Source organism: Hemitrygon akajei, chromosome 11 (genome assembly GCF_048418815.1).
Source record: "Hemitrygon akajei chromosome 11, sHemAka1.3, whole genome shotgun sequence".
NCBI classification, from domain to species: Eukaryota; Metazoa; Chordata; class Chondrichthyes; order Myliobatiformes; family Dasyatidae; genus Hemitrygon; species Hemitrygon akajei.
The window spans coordinates 119,297,704-119,318,262 of NC_133134.1; the positions used below are offsets into that span (position 1 = coordinate 119,297,704).

Sequence of the window (20,559 nt, forward strand, 5' to 3'; positions counted from 1 at the left end):
GGTATGTAGGGGCTGCTGCACATGATTGAAGTTACAGAAAGTTGCAAAATTAGGCAGCTCCATCATGGGTACTATTGTATCCAAGACATCTTCAAGGACCGGTGCCTCAGGAAGGCAACATCCATTATTAAGTACCTCCACCACCCAGGACATGCCCTCTTCTCATTGTTACCAAGAGGAAGGAGGTACAGGAGCCTGAAGGCAAACACTCAGCAATTCATGAACCTCTCCTTCCCATCTGCCATCCTATTTCTAAATGGACACTGAACCCATGAACACTACTTCATTACTTTATTTTTAATTTCTGTTTTTATACCTTACTTTAACTTCATTTAAGACACATAATTACTGTTTTAATACATTTATCATGTACTGCATTGTACTGTTGCTGCAAATTTAACAGATTTCATGACATATGACATATTAAACCCGATTCTGATTTTGATTCATTGTTACCATCAAGGAGGAGGTACAGGAGCCTGAAGGCACACAGACAATGATTCAGGAATAGCTTTTTCCTCTCTGCCAACAGATTTTTGAATGGACATTGAACACATGACACTACCTCACTATCTTTTTTCCTCTTTTTACACTACTTATTTAACTTTCTTTACATATACTTCTTACTGGCTTGCCCACAGAAGGCAAAGAGTGATTGTAGACTGGTCATATTCTGCATGGAGGCCAGTGACCAGTGGAGTGTCTCGGGGATCTGTTCTGGGATTTTTATAAATGACCTGGATGAGGAAGTGGAGGGATGGGTTAGTAAATTTGTTAATTACACAAAGGTTGGGGGTGTTGTGAATAGTGTGGAGGGCTGTCAGAGATTGCAGCGGGACATTGATAGGATACAAAACTGGGCTAAGAAGTGACAGATGGAGTTCAACCCAGATAAGTGTGAGGTGGTTCATTTTGGTAGGTCAAATATGATGGAAGAATATAGCATTAATGGCAAGACTCTTGGCAGTGTGGAGGATCAGAGGGATCTTGGGGTCTGAGTCCATAGGACACTCAAAGCTGCTATGCAGGTTGACTCTGTGGTTAAGAAGGTATACGGTGCATTGGCCTTCATCAATCGTGGGACCGAGTTTGAGCTGAGAGGTAATGTTGCAGCTATATAGGACCCTGGTCAGAACCCACTTGGAATATTGTGTTCAATTCTGGTCGCCTCACTACAGGAAGGACGTGGAGACCATAGAAAGTGTACAGAGGAGATTTACAAGGATGATTCCTGGATCAGGGAGCACGCCTTATGAGAATAGGTTGAGTGAACTTGGCCTTTTCTCCTTGGAGCGACGGAGGATGAGAGGTGACCTGATAGAGGTGTACAAGATGATGAGAGGCATTGATCGTGTGGATAGTCAGAGGCTTTTTCCCAGGGTTGAAATCGCAAGCACGAGAGGGCATAGTTTTAAGGTGCTTGGAAGTAGGTACAGAGGAGATATCGGGGTAAGTTTTTTTATGCAGAGAGTGGTAAGTGTGCGTAATGGGCTGCCATCAGCGGTAGTGGAGGCAGAAATGATGGGGTCTTTTCAGAGACTCTGGATGGATACTTGGAGCTTAGAAAAATAGATGGCTATGGGTAAGTTAGGTAGATCTAAGGTAAGGACATGCCCAGTACAGCTTTGTGGGCTGAAGCGACTGTATTGTGCTGCAGGTTTTCTATGTTTCTACTGTAATTTGCGGTTTTTATCATTAGGTATTGCAATGTACTGCTGCTGCATAACAACAATTTCACGACATGTGCCAGTGGTATTAAACCTGATTCTGAATCTGGGAATCTGAAATCATCTGGGGTTGGGGGTGTAGTCCTGACCTTACAGTTAGTTGCCACTCTGATCTCAATACCTTTGGTTTCTTTCACTGATAAGGTCCAACGTCAACTCAAAGAACATAATTTTCTCTTCTTGCTTGACAGGTTTCAGCCTTTGGGACTCAACAATGAATTTCATTGGCAAATTGGAAAGGTTGGCTTTCTGAATCAGATCAGTTACAGCTAACTAACATTCCCAGTTCACTGGATGCTGCCTGATCCAGCAGTCCCTTTTATTTCAGATTTCTAGCAATTGCAATATCTGGTGCCTCACAGTTCCAGCATGCTGTATGTTCGTATAATCCCCCCGCCCCTGTTTCCATCCACATTTTTCTATGTACACCACCTTCAGGCAGATGTACAATTGCCACCCTCCCTCAGCAATTACCACTACCAGATGTGTCACCCAGTCTCTGTCAGTACGCCCCTGTAACCCTCGTTCCCTCTATCTCCGCCACACCTCTCCCTTCTCGGCAAATTAAAACACGGTCGATTTATAACTTTACCGGTTCTCGTGGAAGTTCAAAGTAAATTAATTATCAAAGTACGTATATGTCACCATATACAACCCTGAGATCCATTTTCTTGCAGGCATCACGCAGTAGAACAAGGAAATACAATAGAATCAATGAAAAGCTGCACACGAAAATTGACAACCAATGTGCAGAAGTAGACTACCTGTCCAAATAAATTAAATAACTAAGTACAAGGTGAGCACAGAAGTTGTAGAGTCGTTGAAAATGAGTCCATAGGTTCTGTTGAAAGGTACTGACTCTCTTTCTCCCTTTACAGTTAATCCCTGACCTGCTAAGTATTTCCAGTTTATTCTTCTAAACAGAGTTAACTAAGTCAGCAGTGAGGCTACATGAAGCACATTCCAGTCTATATCACAGCAACACTTTGTCTTTCCTTAATTCCTTTACTATTGCAAGAAGAACATAAACTACTGGAGGATTACCAAATAAAGTAACTTCAAGAGATCTATTTATTTATTTATTTATTTAGAGACATAACGCAGAAAGGCAGCGTCCATTATCAAGGACCTCCAGCACCCAGGGCACGCCCTTTTCTCACTGTTACCATCAGGTAGGAGGTACAGAAGCCTGAAATCAAACACACAGCGATTCAGGAACAGCTTCTTCCCCTCTGCCATCCAATTCCTAAATGGACATTGAACTCCTGGACACTACCTCACTTATTTAATATACAGTATTTCAGCTTTTGCACATTTTTTAATCTATTCAATGTACATATACTGTAATTGATTTATCTATTTGTTATTACTTTCTTCTTCTATATTATGTATTGCATTGAACTGCTGCTGCTAAGTTCACAAATTTCACGACACATGCCGGTAATAATAAACCTGATTCTGATTCTGAATAGGCCCCTCTGGCCCTCTGAGCCATGCCACCAGCAAACCCCAACAACCCCCGATTCAATGCTAACCTAATCATGCGACAATTTACAATGACCAATTAACCTACTAACTGGTACGTCCTTGGACTGTGGAGGGAACCCAGGACAGCCAGAGAAAACCCACTCATTCCACCAGGCTGATGTACAGACTCCTTACAGAGGGCACCAGGGTTGAACTCAGCACACTGATTGAGGCCCAGCTGCTATAGCGTTGTGCTAACTGCTATACCACCAAGGCCCCATAATCAGACACGTGTAATAACAGTGCTGTAAGGATAAATTTTGTTGTGTAGAGATGGAGAACAGATCATCTCTGGGGGAATTGCAAAGCTCAGGGCCGAGGTAGTCGAACTGATGATGGTTATCAGGTATAACATCCCCTTACAGCCCTTTAGCAGTCCCCAAATTAATCCCCGAGCCCCACTTCTCCCCACAGCACTGTGTCAGTCTTCAAAGTAATTCCACTGCCCATTCACTCCCCATATCCTCTGCTTCAGTCCCCAAACTAATCCCATTGCCTACTCTCTCCCCACAGCCGTGTTTATGCGCAAATGAATCCTCTAGCCTTGCTCTCTCCCCACGGCCCTGCGTCAGTCCCCAAACTAATCCCCTAACCCTGCTCTCTCCCCACGGCTTTTTGTCAGTCCCCAAAATAATTCCACAGTCCTCTCTTCCCAAAGCCCACTCAGTCCCAAACTAATCCCTCTGTCCCATTCTCTACACAGCCCTGTGTCAGTCTTCAAAATAATCTCACTGCCCCACTCACTCTCCACAGACACCGTGTCAGTCCCCAAACTAATCCCACATCCCTGCTCTCTTCCTAGAGTTTATCTCAGTCCCCAATCTAATCTCACAACCCAATGCCAGTCCCCAAACTAATTCCATTCCTCCACTCTCTTCCAAACAAATGTCACAGCTCTGCTCTCTTCCCAGAGCCTTGTCTCAGTCCCCAAACTAATCCCACTGCTCTACTAACTCCACAGAGCCTGCATTGGTACCCAAACTATCCCACTGCCCCCGTCTCGTTCCACAGCCCCACAGCAGTCCCTCAACTAGGAGCGAAAATATGGAGATTGGATAAAGAGATTGAATTAAATATTAAGATGGGAACTGACACAGGGCTGTCAAGAGAGATTGGGGCAGCGGGATTACCTTGGGGACTGAAACAGGGCCATGGGAAATTAAGACTGGGCAGATGGACAACAGGCTATGGGATCCATTTCATGAGATTAAAGGGTTAATTTTTCTTTTTTTATAGCAGAACATTATTACACTTGATTTTGCACTTGATTATTATGAGAACTCGATGTATTGTTAGGATAATTGATCACCTTGTTAACATAAAGACAATCAGGTTCCCACTGTAAAAGACATTTACAATGGTGTTGCCTTAACATAACACCAACTGGATAGATGCAGAGCAGTGTATTGATTCTTTGCCTCCAAGCAATGAGAACAAGCTTGATTTAATAAAACTACATTCAATGCTCGAGTATACAAACTTCACAGCCAATGAGATGGCTACTCTGATCACATATTTGCAATCCATGCTTTTTTGAATGTAACTTAGCAGTGGTAACAGTAAATAGGTTGCACATCTTAGCAAGGGATTAAATTATCTATTCACCACAAATAGATTTTCTTTTCTGCTATTTCTCTTCAGACACTTTACTATCGCTAATACACAAAGCATGCATGTTATGTTCGATACCACGACGTCAAAATGCATTAAAATAATTACATTCGTTGTTAGAGAAACAAAAGTGTACAACCTTTTGAACTGAAATTAATATAAGTATGGAGAATTTGAGCTTGAGAACAAGATCATTAAAAACTTCATGGCATTTTTCAAACTAGCTGTTAATTTGTGTTGATTTACTGACCCCTATTCCTCAGTGCTTGGTTCCATAAAATCTTCTCCAAGTCACCTATCCATGCCTGTTTCACTTCTGCAGTTGGAGCATGCAAGACGTATGTATCCTGGGATTTCTGTCTTCTGAACCAAATTTCGAAACGCTGTCCGCTTTCACCAGAGTTATGTGTCATTCCAATTTCGGAAGTCTGTATTGCAAAATAATGAAACAAAAGCCACAATGATTAAAGTAAACGGACTCAATCACACAGCAGTAGACTTATTCCTTGGAGCTTACGATAATCATTAGAAAGAGATGAAAGTGTAGAGTCTCTATGCGTTGCGCTAAGAAATGGCAAGGGTAAAAGGACCCTGATGGCAGTTGTATACAGGCCTCCAAACAGCAGCTGGGATGTGGATTTCAAATTACTGCAGGAGATAGAAAAGACCTGTCAGAAAGGTGATGTCATGATAATCACTGAGGATTTAAACATGAAAGTTGATTGGGAAAATCAGGTCAGTACTGGACCTCAATGGAGAGAAGTTGTAGAATGTCTAAGGGATGGCTTTTTAGAACAGCTTGTTGTTGAGCCCACTAGGGAAGACTGAGTGGAAGACGTCTGCAGTATACCAGACATTCAACAGTGTCAGAGAAGTGAAGTATGTGCAGTGAAAATTATGGCTGAGAAGGTGCTCAGGAAGCTTAGTGGTCTGAGGGTGGATAAATCTCCTGTACCTGATGGAATACACCCTCGGATTGTGAAGGAAGTAGCTGGACAGATTGTGGAGGCATTAATGATGATCTTTCAAGAATTGATAGATTCTAGCATTGTACCGGATGACTGGAAAATTGCAAATGTTACTCCGCTATTTAAGAAGGGTGGGAGGCAGCAGAAAGGAAACTATAGACCTGTTAGCCTGACATCAGTGGTTGGGAAGTTGTTGGAATCAATTGTTAGGGATGAGATTATGGAATACCTGGAGGCACATGACAGGATAGGCCAAAGCCAACATGGTTTCCTGAAAGGAAAATCCTGCCTGACAAACCTACTACAATTCCTTGAGGAAATTACAAGCAGGGTAGACAATGGAGATGCAGTAAATGTGGTGTGCTTGGATTTTCAGAAGGTCTTTGACAAGGTGCTGCACATGAGGCTGATTAGCAAGATAAGAGCCCATGGAATTACAGGGAAGTTATGAGCATGGTGGAGCAGAAAGCAGAGAGTGGGAATAAAGGAATCCTATTCTAGCTGGCTGCAGGTTACCAGTGGAGTTCCACATGGTCAGTATTGGGACCAATACTTTTTATGATGTATTTCAATTATTTGGACTATGGTATTAATGAATTTGAGGTTAACTTTGCCGATGATACAAAGATATGTGGAGGAGCAGGTAGTGTTGAGCAAACAGAGAGTCTGCAGAGAGACTTAGATAGTTTAGGGGAATGGGCAAAGAAGTGGCAAATGAAATACAATGTTGGAAAATGTATGGTTTGGTGGAAGAAATAAATGGGCAGACTATTATTTAGGTGGAGAGAGAATTCAAAATGCAGAGATGCAAAGGGACTTGGGAGTCCTATTGCAAGATACCCTGAAGGTTAACCTCCAGGTCGAGAAGAAGGCAAGTGCAATGTTGGCATTAATTTATAGAAGTATAGAATATAAGAGCAGGGATGTAATGTTGAGGCTTTATAAAATACTTGTGAGACTACACGGAGTATTGTGTGCAGTTTTGGGCCCCATATTTTAGAAAGATTATACTGACATTGGAGAGGGTTCAGAAAAGATTCACAAGAATGATGTCAGGAATGAGAGGGTTACCGTATGAGGAATGTCTGGCAGCTCTTGGGCTGTATTCCCTGGCGTTCAGGAGAATGAGGGGGGATCTCACAGAATCATTCTGAACGTTAAAAGGCCTGAACAGATTAGATATGGCAAAGCTATTTCCCAGGGTAGGGGATTCTAGGTTAAGAGGGCAAGACTTCAGAATTGAAGGACGTCCTTTTAGAACGGAGATGTGAAGAAATTACTTTAGTCAGAGGGTGGTAAATCTGTGGAATTTGTTGACACAAGCGGCATGGAGAGCAAGTCATTGGGTGTATTTAAGGCAGAGATAGATAGGTTCTTGATTAGCCAGGGCAGCAAAGGGTATGGGGAGAAGGTAGGGGAGTGGGAATGACTGGAAGAATTGGATCAGCCCAGGATTGAATGGTGGAACAGACTCGATGGGCCAAATGGCCTAATTCTGCTGCTATATCTTATTATCTTATGGTCTTATCTATTTTTCTTCTCAACAGCAAATCAAAGTAACCCAAGGAAAAATAAAATCCAATTTCTCAGCTACCCAGCTATAGAATTTTGACAACAGTTTTGAATTCTCAGTTTTCAATGTGTCTATGTGGTAATCTCATGGTAATCCCAAAACTACTGATGTCAATACAGGCTAGCATGATCTCAAAACCACTTGAGTGTTATTCTGAGTATGTGTGTAGAAACTCTTGATATGTGATAGTTCCATTCAGTAGAGTATCAGTTTGCTGATGGCATATACTGGTTCTTTTAAATTGATGTGAAACAATTTTTAAACATGGCGTTTGTCTTTGTCACTCCCTTCTTCAAAGGGCAGTGGGGCAGTGTTTGGGTTTGCTTTTTAAGACCAAAGTAAATAGATAATTGATAAGCAAGGGGTTGAAAGGCTACTGTGGTTGGGCGGGGATGCAGAGTTGAAGTTAACAGCCATGGTGCTGTAATGTGAGAGTACAGGGTCAAAAGGCCAGTTGGCCTACTTGTGCTCAAATATGTATACTTATATCTCCAAATGGAAACAAATAATTGAGCCAAAGTCTGCTGAAACCATCTAATGGATCCCATTCTATATTAACTAACTCATAACAAAATGTAAAATTTTCCCCCTCACTATAATCTCCCCCCAGCCCTACCTTTCTTTCTCTTTTATTTCCCATAATTCTCCACCTTCCCCCAGCCCATTTCCTTCCAGCCTATCACTTCCCAGCTCTCTACTTCATCCCTCCCCTCACTTCTTATCCCCCCTCAACCATCCCATGTTACTTCACTCCTGATAAAGGGTTTCGGCCCGAAACGTCATCACTACCTCCTTCCATAGATGCTGTTTGGCCTGCTGAGTTCTGCCAGCATTTTGTGTTTTTATTTTTTTGTAAATAGCTTTGGTTCCATTTTAACAGAATGATCACATAATCTATAAAACCTGCTATAAAACATTTAATTTAACTTCTTAATAATATCTTTCCAATATTATTGTGTTAGATTTTTGTCACTCTAAATGCAATTTAATCGATTTCACTATTAATTCCTTAGTCATAATTGCATTACTTCAACTTAAGGTTCTTCATGCAAACTTTAAAGTCTCTCCAGGAAGAATAAAGCATGTGTACAGAAATGTATAAGCATGAAGTTAGTATTAATATTCTTCTAATTGTTAATGCAATTCTATTGGTCTATTGTTAATATTCTCCATAGTTTGCAGGTATTAATGCCAAAATAATAATCGCTTCCTTTATGTTCTAAATAATTTAAATGAATAACTTTACAAGGTTTTGGAAGTGCTTGTGTGGAGACACTGAAAGTTGTACACATGCACTTCATCTTGTCAGGTTCAAAGAGGGGACTCCAAGTCCATTTCAAAGATACAACACAGATACAGGAGGAGGTTGTCTAACAAGAATATGCTTGTTGTACCTTGAAGGATTGTTTATAAATGTAGATGTCATTGCTTCCTTCTATTTTTTTCGTCTTGCTGAAGAGTATGAGATCTTCAAATAGGAAGATGTGTCGGTAACATTTCTTCCTCCCGTACCATACCACAAACTCATCTCGACGTAACAACTGACCCTGTTCTTTCAGATTCACCTGCAAACAATATGCTTAAAATGATGGATATGGCATGATGGCAACATTTCACTAAATTTATGTTTTAAAAAAGTCATTGGAAACTCCCATGAATCAATGACTGTGTACAGTCTTAGGTATGGTATAAAAATATTTAGATTACTGAATTCTTAGGTCTATACTCTGGTTGATATGACAGAGAAATGAACAGAGAATAAACAGCAAAAAAAGTAAGCCGTTTGGCCCAACAGGTCTTGGCCAGTCTTTGTGTTCTATTCAAGCCTCCTCCCACTTTTCCTCACCTGATGTTATCAGCAGAGTTTTCCTCTGTCACTAACATCCCAGTAAATGCACCTATACAATTAACCTAAATTAATTTTCTACTCCTTTGAGTAAAAAACATTTCTTCTGAATTAATAGCTTTATTTATTGTTGTTTAATATATATCTGCACCATTTAATGCTGTTCTTTTTTGCATATCTACACCATCCAAACACTTCATAACTGTAAAGGAAATCCCTTGGCTTTCTCTTTCAAGAGCAAGGAAATGTATTGTTAATATTCTTTCTGGGTTCATTTTTCCTAGTCTGGGAACACCTCTGGCATTCAGAACTATTTAAAAATACAATAAATGCACACATTTTATACTTAAATAAGAAAACATAAAGTAGCTAAAACATTTAAAAACACAATTAAAATAATTTAACATTTCCTACCTAAATACAATTGAAACATTAGTATTAATTCCTTATGTTCTTTCTTTAAGAAGCTATCCACAATTGTATCTCTTGAGAAGATTCATTAAAAATCCACAAACAAGATCTATCATAGCAGGATGTATTATGCTTACATAGTAAGATTAATTCATTTTTACTATGTAATTTTAAATGTAAATATGTAATTTCTAATTCCATTTTCCAGTCAGTGAGGATTTGGTAAGGAGGAGTTGACTGCAGTTCTTGCTCTTTACCAAGACTCTCAGTTGCAAAGGAATTACTGGATGAGGATAACACTGCAATTTATTCTAAATGCTCTCATGTGAAGAATGGGTACAATGTCATGTCTGTTTGAATGCATTAATATCTTCACTATATTGCAGAAAAGCGGGGGGAAATATAAAATTATGACACAAATATACCATGCCTTTGAGATTGCACTGTATCTTCTCTTCACTTTGTGCGACCTCAGTAAAACAACCAGCGTAATCTAAGACCTATCCCATACTTCCTCTCTTCTCCTCCCTCCCGTCCATCAGATAGAAGATGCAAAAGCCTGAATCAATCTCACTGTTATAAGACCACTAAACAGTCCCCTAGGATGATAAGATGGACTCTTAACCTCATGATATACCTCATTCTGATTTTGTACTTTATTCTTTACCTGCACTGCACTTTCTCTGTAGCTGCTGCACTTCACCCTGCTTTGTTTTTGGTTTACCTTCTACTACCTCAGTGTACTGTGTAATGACTTGATCTGTATGAGCAGTAACCAAGGCAACACACAAAATGCTGAAGGAACTCAGCATTTCAGATCAAATCAGATAGCATCTATGGAGGGGAATAAATAGACTGCCGATGAGTCTTGGTCTGAGACGTTGACTGTTTATTCCCTTCCATAAATGCTGAGTTCCTCCAGAATTGTGTGTGTGTGTGTTACTCTGGATTTCTAGCATCTGCAGAATTTCTTGTGTTTATAGTATGCAAGACAAGCTTGTCATTGTATTTTGGCACGAGTGATAATAACAAAACAATTCCAATTCTGAGTTTACAAGATATTCAACCTGACATTATAATTAAATCCGACATTTTATAATTTCAAAGTTTGAAGAACTCAAGCTTGCCATAAACTTGCAGATACTACGCTAATACTGGTGCAATTTTCATGATACCCAATTCTTTATTTCATTGAAAATGTGATAATGAAAATGGAAGTCTGAATACAAAATAATAAAAAGAACTGTATCTAAACTTACATCACACTCCTGTATATCATCCATAGCAATAAGATCATTGCCATAGCGGAGCTGGAAGCACACAATATCGTGGGCTGCCTGAAGTTCCTTGCACTCCTTCTCCTGGGCTGGACTGCATTCCTTGAACATGTCCCTCAGAAGCAGGTTGTATTTGCTGATCCTCTGAATAGGTTTCAAAAGATAGGATGCCAAGTCCATTTTGTCACCTAGTTCCAGCTGCTTGGCCTTTGACAAGAGAAAAGGAATATTTGAGATGGTCCCAAGCCCAGCTGCAAAACAAGCAGGGTTGAGCATGCGGCTAGCAAACCAATCCCATAAAAACCCAGTGCTATAGAAGTTCCATAAGAAGCTCCAAAGACCTCATCCCTGGGAGAGGAAGGATCTTTGCCGGGAAGTAAAAGACTGGCGCTGGACAGAGAACTCTGCAAACTGCTGTTGGCAGATATGCTCCAGTAGGGATATTGGGCTTAGTAAGCAATTGAAAATCCATCCCATCTTAACTCCATTTTTTCCCTTTTAAAAAAGTGTTTTAGGCCTGTGATATGGATAAAGCTCATGCTTGACACCTGGACCTAAATTCTCCATGTTGCTGAAAGGATGCAAAATATAATCTCCTTTGTCTCTACATGACCATGTTCACCTTTCTAACTCTCACATGACGTGGGCTGCAAATTCAAGTGTTGATAATATTAATACAGTGACTTGTTCTTTAGAAGACATTTTGCTACCAAATCAAATATCCACTGAGGAATCAAGCCTTAGAGTTGTGTTCTCAGTTACATAAGAATCAGCAACCACGATCAACATTATTTTCACAGAGAAAAGGAGAATATCCAGAGTGAACGAGAAACCTTGTGAGGTTTCTCAAGGGGTACCTGGTCATAGAACAGTACAGGCCCTTCAGCCCATAATGTTGTGCCAATCTTTTACCCTACTCTAAGATCAATCTCATCTTTCCCTCCTACAATGCCCTCTAGTTTTTCTACCATCCATGTGCTTCTCTAAGAGTTTCGTAAATGTTCCTAATGTATCTGCCTCTACCACCACCCTTGGCAGGATATTACATACATCTATCATTCTCTGCATTAAAAAACGAATCCCTGATACCCCCCTCATACTTTCCTCCATTCATCTTACGTAAGAACATAAAGAAATAGGAGCAGGAGGTGGTCATCTGGCCCATCAAACCTACTTCTCCATTCAGCAAGATCATGGCTGATCTGACCATGAACTCATCTCCACCTACCTGCTTTCCCCCATAACCCTTAATTTCCCTACTATGCAAAAATATATCCAACCTTGTCTTAAATATATTTAATGAGGTAGCCTCCACTGCTTCATTGGGCAGGGAATTCCACAGATTCACCACTCTCTGAGAAAAGCAGTTCCTGCTCATCTCAGTCCTAAATTTACTCCCCTGAATCTTGAGGCTATGTCCGATAGTTCTAGTCTCACCCACCAGAGTAAACAACTTTCCTGCCTCTATCTCATCTATCCCTTTCATTATTTTATATATTTCTATGAGATCTCCTCGCGTTGTTCTGAATTCCAGTGAGTACAGCTCCAAGTGACTCAATCTCTCCCCAGGGTCTAACCCTCTCATCTCTGGAATCAACCTGGTGAGCCTCCTCTGCAGCACCTCCAAAGCCAGTGAAGTGACATTTTTAATTTTCCAGTTTTCTGGAACCATTCCAGAATCGGGTGATCCTTGAAAGGTCGTTACTAATGCCTCCCCGATCTCCTCAACCCTGGGGTGTACACCATCTGATCCAGGTGACTTACCTGCCTTCAGACTTTTCGGTTTCCCAAGAACCTCTCTAGTTATGGTAAATTCACACACTTCATGCCCTCTGACACCTGGAACTACCACCATACTGCTAGTGTCTCCCACAATGAGGACTGATGCAAAAACATTACTCAGTTTGTCCGCTATTTCATTGTCCCTCCCCCCCCCATTACTACCCCAGGGAGGAGATACAGGAGCCTGAAGTCCCACAATCAATGATTCAGGAACAGCTACTTCCCTTCCATCAGATTTCTTAACTCTATCTCATTATTGCTCTTTTGGCACTAATTATGTATTTTTCTGGAATTTGTAGGTTTTTATGTGTTTGCACTGCACCAGTACTGGAAAACAACACACTTCATGTCGAATGTCAGCGATAGTAAATGTGATTCTGAAAAACTGACATAAATGAAGCAGACCATTCCAAATGTAAGTCTGGTTTTGGTACAGTATCCAAGGTTACAGACACACGCTTTGAAAGTATAACATCCACCCTATTGGTTAATCCAGTCTGGAAGCAATAGGTGTCAGTGCAATCATTTTGCATCTGTATTAGATAATCTGAAATACGTACCCTGAAAAATGTGTTTCCATGGCTGCTGAGCAGCAAGTCAGACCGGGGCTTGTTCTTGCTGTATAATGCATAAAGTCCAAATTGTTTTTCCTGTGATAAAAGAATGAAAGAGCAAATATATTTTATTAATGATGAAGGAATCATTTTTGATACATTTCTCAATTTATTTCTCACTTGAGTTTCCTCAAATTCAATTTTTGTCGTCTTTCCAAGCATCCAGTAGGATTAGTCGCTCAAGACAAAAGTCATGCAAATGGACCAGATTGTTCAGTATGTCATTTTTTGTGCAATTTATTATCCATAATCTGCCATTCTCCATTCTGGCTCCCTTCTTACCGCTTTTCTTGTACTCACCTGCCCATCACTTCCCTTTGATACCCCTGCTCCCTGCCATTCGTCCATGGTCCACGCTCCTCTCCTATCAGATTCCTTCTAAGGCCCTTTACTTCTTCCACCTATTACCTCCCAGGTTCTCACTTCATTCCTCCCTCCTCCATCCAGCCACCTTTCCCCTCACCTGGTTTCACTTATCACTTGCAACCTTGCCCTCCTTCCTCTCCCCTTTTTATTATGGCTTCTTCCCCCTTTCTTTCCAGTCCGATGAAGGATCTCAGCCCAAAAGTCGACTGTTACTCTTCAACATAGATGCTACTTGACCTGCTGAGCTCCTCCAGCATTCTGTGTGCGTGTGTTGTTCGGGATTTCCAGCATCTGTAGAATCTCTTGTGTTCATGAAGCATTTGTGATAACAGATTTAAAAGAAGATCTAATACATGTATAAAGGAGAAGAAATTAGAGAGATAAAAACACAAAATGCTGGCAGAACTCAGCAGGCCAGACAGCATCTATGGGAGGAGGTAGTGACGATGTTTCGGGATGAAACCCTTCATCAGGAGTGAAGTAACATGGGATGGTTGAGGGGGGATAAGAAGTGGGGGGAGGGATGAAGTAGAGAGCTGGGAAGTGATAGGCTGGAGGGAAATGGGCTAGGGGGAAGGTGGAGAATTATGGGAAATAAAAGAGAAAGAAAGGTAGGGCTGGGGGGAGATTATAGTGAGGGGGAGAAGAGAGAGAGAAAGAGAACCAGACTAAAATAATAGATAGGGATGGGGGTAAGTGGGGGGCAGGGGTATCAATGGAGGTCAGTGAGTTGGATGTTCATGCTGGCAGGAAGGAGGCTACCTAGGCGAGAGATAAGGTAATGCTCCATCGACCTGCGTGTGGCCTCATCTTGACGGTAGAGGAGGCCATGGACAGACATGTCGGAGTGGGAGTGGCCTGTGGAATTGAAATGTGTGGCCACAGGGAGATTCCACCACTGCTAGAGGACTGAGCGCCGGTGTTTGGCGAAATGGTCTCCCAGTCTGCGATCTGTGGAATTGAAGTGTGTGGCCACAGGGAGATCCCGCCACTGCTGGAGGACTGAGTGTCGATGTTCGGCGAAACGGTCTCCCAGTCTGCGTCTAGACCTCCGTTGATAGCCCTACCCCCCCCCCTTACCCCCACCCCTATCTATTATTTTAGTCTGGTTCTCTTTCTCTCTCATTTCCCCCCCTCACTATAATCTCCCCCCAGCACTACTTTTCTTTCTCTTTTATTTCCCATAATCCTCCACCTTCCCCCAGCCCATTTCTCTTCAGCCTATCACTTCCCAGCTCTCTGCTTCATCCCTCCCCCCACTTCTTATCCCCTCTCCACCATCCCATGTTACTTCACTCCTGATGAAGGGTTTCATCCCGAAAAGTCGTGACTACCTCCTCCCATAGATGCTGTCTGGCCTGCTGAGTTCTGCCAGCATTTTGTGTTTTTATTCATTTCCAGCATCTGCAGATTCACCCATGTGCCTAGAAATTACAGAGATATTGGTATGGATGTTGAAAGACAGATGGAATTCAAAGGAACTGAATAACCTAAGAGACAAACAACTTTCATGGAGGTAAAGAAGGCCCAGGAGATCAGTGTCTCACGTGTCTAAGGAAGCAGCGTCCAACTCTGATGGGGTCCCTTGCACAGGTTTCCAGCTCCTTCAGGAAGTACTGGCTATGGAAATCATAGAGCTTCTCTAGATTCCCAAAGATAGTTCCTCGCTGTCCCCGCAAATCCTGAGGCAGGTCCATGCGATCCATCTCAGGGAAGTAATGTGAGAAGACGTATCCAAGCGAACGGACATACTCCCTCTCAGTGATCAATATCTCCTCCATAATGTGTTGAAGTTTATTACTGTGAAAGGCAAGAAGCAAATAGAAGTAGACATATTATTAAAATCTTTTCTTTCAACAATCTGATCAAACCACAGTAAATAAAAAGACAATATCCTAAAATTGACAATTGGAACACTAATTGGAATTTCAGTGTTGTAAGTATGTTTTAAAATATTAAAAATAAAATAAGTTCAATTTTGAAAATCTTACGTTTGCGTCTCTAATCTCATTTTGGCTACCCAAATAAGGATTTATCATGGGAAACTGGTCGAAAAGCAGAGTTTTGAAAAGAAAGGCGAGGAGGAAAATAGATTGAGAAACTCAAAGAGAAAGTATGTGTCTTGGGTAGTAGAGGTCAAAGTAATGATATGTGATGAGAGGTGCCGAGGAAGATCTGAGGAAGAGCTGTATCACCCTGAGGATGGATGAAATCTAAAAGGCACTGCTTTAAGAGGGAGGGTGGTGATAGATATTTTCACAATATCTGAATAGTATTTAGATGCGTATTTGAATGGTCAAAGCATAGAAGGCTACAGGCCATTGGTCTGATGGTTGGCATAGATATGATGGAGCATAGGGCTTATTACCTTGCTGTGTGGCTCTAACTTTATAACCAGTCTTATATCAAGTACAATTGAACATGCACATCTAGAGCAAAGTTTACTTAATTCCCAGTGCCCCCAGCTTTGCATTACATTGCCACTTTGATCTAATAGAATCTTTCAAACCAAATAGCTACCCAACCTTACTTTCTTACAATTATACCATAGCTTAGACTAAAGATAGCCTTAACATAGATGTGGAAACTCATATCAACTTCAATATTTATCACTTTTAAATACTGGTTATGGGAACAGCCAACAAAAAGAAAGTTTACTCGGCCAGATGTCTTCTAAAGCAAAGACACGGTAACATGCCCATCCTAACCACTTATTAAAATTTGGCAACATTTAGACCACAAGACATAAGAGCAGAATTAGGTCATTTGGCCTATCAAGTCTTCTCCACCATTACATTTAATTTCCCACTCAGCCCCATTCTCCTGCATTCTCCCATAACCTTTGACACTCTTATCAAATTACTTCTAATCTTTAAACTTGTAACCTTTATCAATTGACTTCATAGCAAGGCTCTTAAAGGGCAAAAATCTGTTGTCTTGAACAGCTTAAACTCAAAGATATTACCTGAGGCAATGATGTTATACAGGTCAGAGACACTTGTTGTAGGAAGGAAAACAGATGCTGCAGGGAGTATAGTTCTTCCAACATAGGATACAACTTCCATAGTAGTAATTTGTGTGAGGATGTTGCCAGGATTTGAGGGCCTGCGTTATACAGAGAGGTTGGCCAGCCGAGGCCTTTATTCCTTGGAATATATGAGAATGAGGACTGATGACATAGAAATGTGTAAAATTATGAGTGGCAGTGAGATGGTGGATGGTAACAGTCTCGCTGGGCTTGATTCTGGTTAGACGCCCTTTCCGCAGTGGCGTGCTTTTTACACGTACAGCGCAGACTGTAACACAGACCACTTGCTGGTGTGCTGCAAGATCAGTTTGTAGTCAAAGAAATTCATTGTGCTAAGCAAGAAGGGAGCTGTCACGTTGATGTCAGCAAGGTATCTCACCCTGACCTACCGGAGCAGTTGGTAAGTCAGTCGAGAAAGAACTGAGCACCCAGCAGCCTGGAAATTCTGTCACAAAGAAATGGAAACTTCTGCAGAATACCATCTACAGCACAATTTTAGCTACCTTTGGGAAGAGGACCGCTTAACAACTGAACAGTTCAACGCCAAATCTAATAAGGTGGCTCCCGTCATTGAAGCAAAATGTTTTGTCCTAGCTGAGTATAAGCGTTTGGCAGCTGAGAGGAGCCTCAGGGAAGGCACTGGTCAATGATGGAACTCCCCCAGACCTGATCAAGCACAGCATAACTATCCTGCTGCACCCACTACATGAAGTCCTCTGTCAGTGCTGGCAGGAAGGAGCTGTATCACAGGATAAGAGGGATGCCAAGATTATTACACTCTACTAAAAGGTGAGAAAAGCGATTAACAACTACAAGGGCATCTCCGGCTTGAATGTTGTTTACAAAGACTTTGCCCGAGTCTTCCTGGTCTGCCTACAAAAGTTGGCCTAACATGTCTACCTGGAGTCACAGTGTGGCTTCTGCGCTGGAAGATCATCTATGGACGTGATTTTCTCTCTCTGCCAGAACTGCAGAGAACAAAAGAAGCCCCTGTACATTGCGTTTATTGATCTCACCAAGGTATTTGACTTGGTCAGCAGTGATGGGCCCTTTCAGATCCTCTCTAAGGTAGGCCAGGAACGCAGAGTATGATCAAATCCTTCCACAACGACAGGAAGGGGAATGTGCAGTACGATAGCTCATCAAGCAAGGTTGTGTTCTTGTCCCATCGCTCTTTGGGATCTTCCTTGCCCTTCTCCTAAGGAACAAATTTGGCACAGCAACAGAGGGGATCTACCTCCACACTAAATCAGACGGTAGGCTGCTCGTCTAAAAGCCAGAACCTAAGTCCGTGAGGCAATGAACAGAGACGTGCCATTTGTTGATGATTCAGCAGTCACAACCCACACTCCACTGCACCTCCAGAGCCTGATGAATTGCTTCTCCCAGGCCTGCAAGAAATTCAGTCTGACTATCAGCCTGAAAAAGACAAACATCTTGGGACAAGGTGTGGAGGCACCACCAGTTATTACTTCTGATAACTACAAATTGGATGCTGTTCATCAGTTCACATACCTGTGTCCACCATCAGTGACAACCTCTCGCTGGATGCAGAAATAGACAAGTGCATCGGGACGGCTGCAACAAATCTTGTCTGCCTCACCAGTTGAGTCTGAGAGAACTCCAAACTCCCAGTCAAAACAAAGACGGCAGTGTACAATGCTTGTGTCACCAGCACACTGCTGTACAGCAGTAGGACCTGGGCAACATACACTAAGCAGGAGAGAAGGTTCAACACCTTCCATTTAAGATACCTTCACCTTGGGCATCGCCTGGAGAAACAAAGTACCTATTGCCGAGTTTCTCTTTTGTACACAATGCTCAGGCAGTGTAGGCTGTGCTAGCTGAGCCAGCTCTGCTACGTCCAAAAAGGCATCCTCTATGGCGAGCTGGCTTCAGGCAAGAGACAGCTGGCCACACGTATCTGTGCTAAAGGATGTCTGCAAGCAGGACATGAAGGCGCTGGATATCAACACTGAGTCCTGAAAGAAAGTGCAGCCAACTACACGAGATGAAGAAGCACCCTGAAACAACACCTTAAGTCAGGTGAGGAAAAATTCCTGTAAGATGAAGACGACAAGCGGGCCGATAGAAAGGAATGCTGCAGCTCCATTAGAGCTGAGACCATTTATAGATACGAGCTTTGCAACAGAGACTGCCACTCTCACATTGGTCTTGTCAGCCACAGATGGCACTGCACCAACATAGATAGCTACGACACAACATCTATAATCAACCATGACCACTAGAGGGCCACAAACTGTCTCTTCCGCAGGGCTGGTGAGTCCAAACCTAGGGAGCAAAGTTTAGCGTGAGAGAGGAAAGGTTAGAAAGAGACCTGAGGGGAAACAGATTTTATGAGAGAGTGGTGAGTATATGGAATGAGCTGCCAGAGGAAGTAGTTGAGGCAAGTACATTGGTATCAGCTTAGAAGCACTGGGACAGGTACATGGCAACACTTTGAGGAAAATGGGCCGAACACAGGAGATTGGTGCTGGTTGGGCAACAGGATCTGTATATGTGTTTTATTGCTCTATAACTCAAAGTTGAATTGGATGAAAGATTAGGCTAGGATGACAAACCTGCGAGTTCCTGCATTCTAATTATGGTAAGCCTGACAGATGTTAGCAAAAATACACCTGCCAAGATTAAGACTACCATCATACCCCCAGGAAATATTAGGTCCAGCTGGCACATCCTGGCTGCTGTCATGACCTGTACTTCTGAAGAAATGCAGCGACAAACTTTTGCAACAGGACAATAGACACAATCCTCCAAAACTGATGTCAGAATTCCAGGACACTATGAATGGATCCACTGTACTTTAGAGAATCTCTGCCAAATGTTGTGAACTTGTGCTGGATTCTGTGGCTCAGTTCTAATGGGGCAGTGTACTACATTTGAATCAGGAACCCCTTCAACCTTTCCTTATTACAGGTGAGAGGTTTTCCTGGCTCCTGGTGATGTGAGTCCGTCGTTTATTAGTCACGCAGTAGAAAATCTTGCATCCACTTTATATTGAGACTTTGTCTCTTCTGTCACTCTAGGTATGAGTGGAGGCAGGGGATAGTTTGGCCATGAGGTAAGGGTTAAGACTATAAGGCAAAAGATCAGAATTAGGCCACTCAGCCCATCAAATCTACTCTGTCATTCAGCCAATTAAGTATGCTTGGACATTCTTTAATGGCTGATTTATTATCCTTCTCAATGCCATTTCCCTGCCTTCTTGCCTAACCTTTAACAACCTGACTAATTAAGAACCTACCAGCCTCTGCTTTAAATATAAGGCCATAAAACCATTAGGCATAGGAGACCAATTAGGCCATTCAGCACAGTAAATCTGCTCTGCCTTTTCATCATAATTGATTTATTATCCCTTACAACCCCATTCTCCTTCTTTGTTCCTGTAACGAATGATTTCCTGACTAATCCAAGAACCTATCAACCTCCACTTTAAATACAATTGTCTGTGGCAATGAATTCCACAGATTCACCAGCTGAAGAAATTCATCCTCATCTCTGTTCTAAATGGACATCCCTCTATTCTGAAGCTGTACCCTCTGGTCCTAGACTCTCCTACTATATGAAACATCCTCTCCATATCCACTCTATCTAAGCCTTTCAATATTAGGTAGGTTTCAGTAAGATTCACCTCCTTATTCTCCTAAACTCCAGTGAGTATAGGCTCAAACTATCAAACACTCCTCATACTTTCATTCCTGAAATCATTCTAATGAATCTCCCTGGACCTTCTCTGATGTCAACACATCCTTTATTAGATAAGGGGCCCAAAACTGTTCACAATACTCCAAATGTAGTCTGAATAATG

The 20,559-nt window shown here is 41.9% G+C and overlaps 1 protein-coding gene across 6 annotated transcripts in view; it reads right to left on the bottom strand.

Annotated features, from left to right (window-relative positions):
* Positions 1 to 20,559, bottom strand: part of LOC140735965 (pleckstrin homology domain-containing family G member 4B-like) — a 231,519-nt gene that overhangs the window by 24,643 nt on the left and 186,317 nt on the right. For all 6 annotated transcript variants that reach the window (XR_012100852.1, XR_012100851.1, XM_073061594.1 and 3 more), the window contains exons 15-19: positions 15,250 to 15,502; positions 13,283 to 13,372; positions 10,923 to 11,147; positions 8,801 to 8,971; positions 5,116 to 5,293 (exon numbers count right to left, since the gene is read on the bottom strand). Coding sequence is in view for 4 of the 6 variants with exons in the window: in XM_073061594.1 (XP_072917695.1) it covers positions 5,116 to 5,293; positions 8,801 to 8,971; positions 10,923 to 11,147; positions 13,283 to 13,372; positions 15,250 to 15,502 (917 nt within the window). In the remaining 2 variants the exon portion in view is untranslated. The remainder of the gene's footprint in view (positions 1 to 5,115; positions 5,294 to 8,800; positions 8,972 to 10,922; positions 11,148 to 13,282; positions 13,373 to 15,249; positions 15,503 to 20,559) is intronic.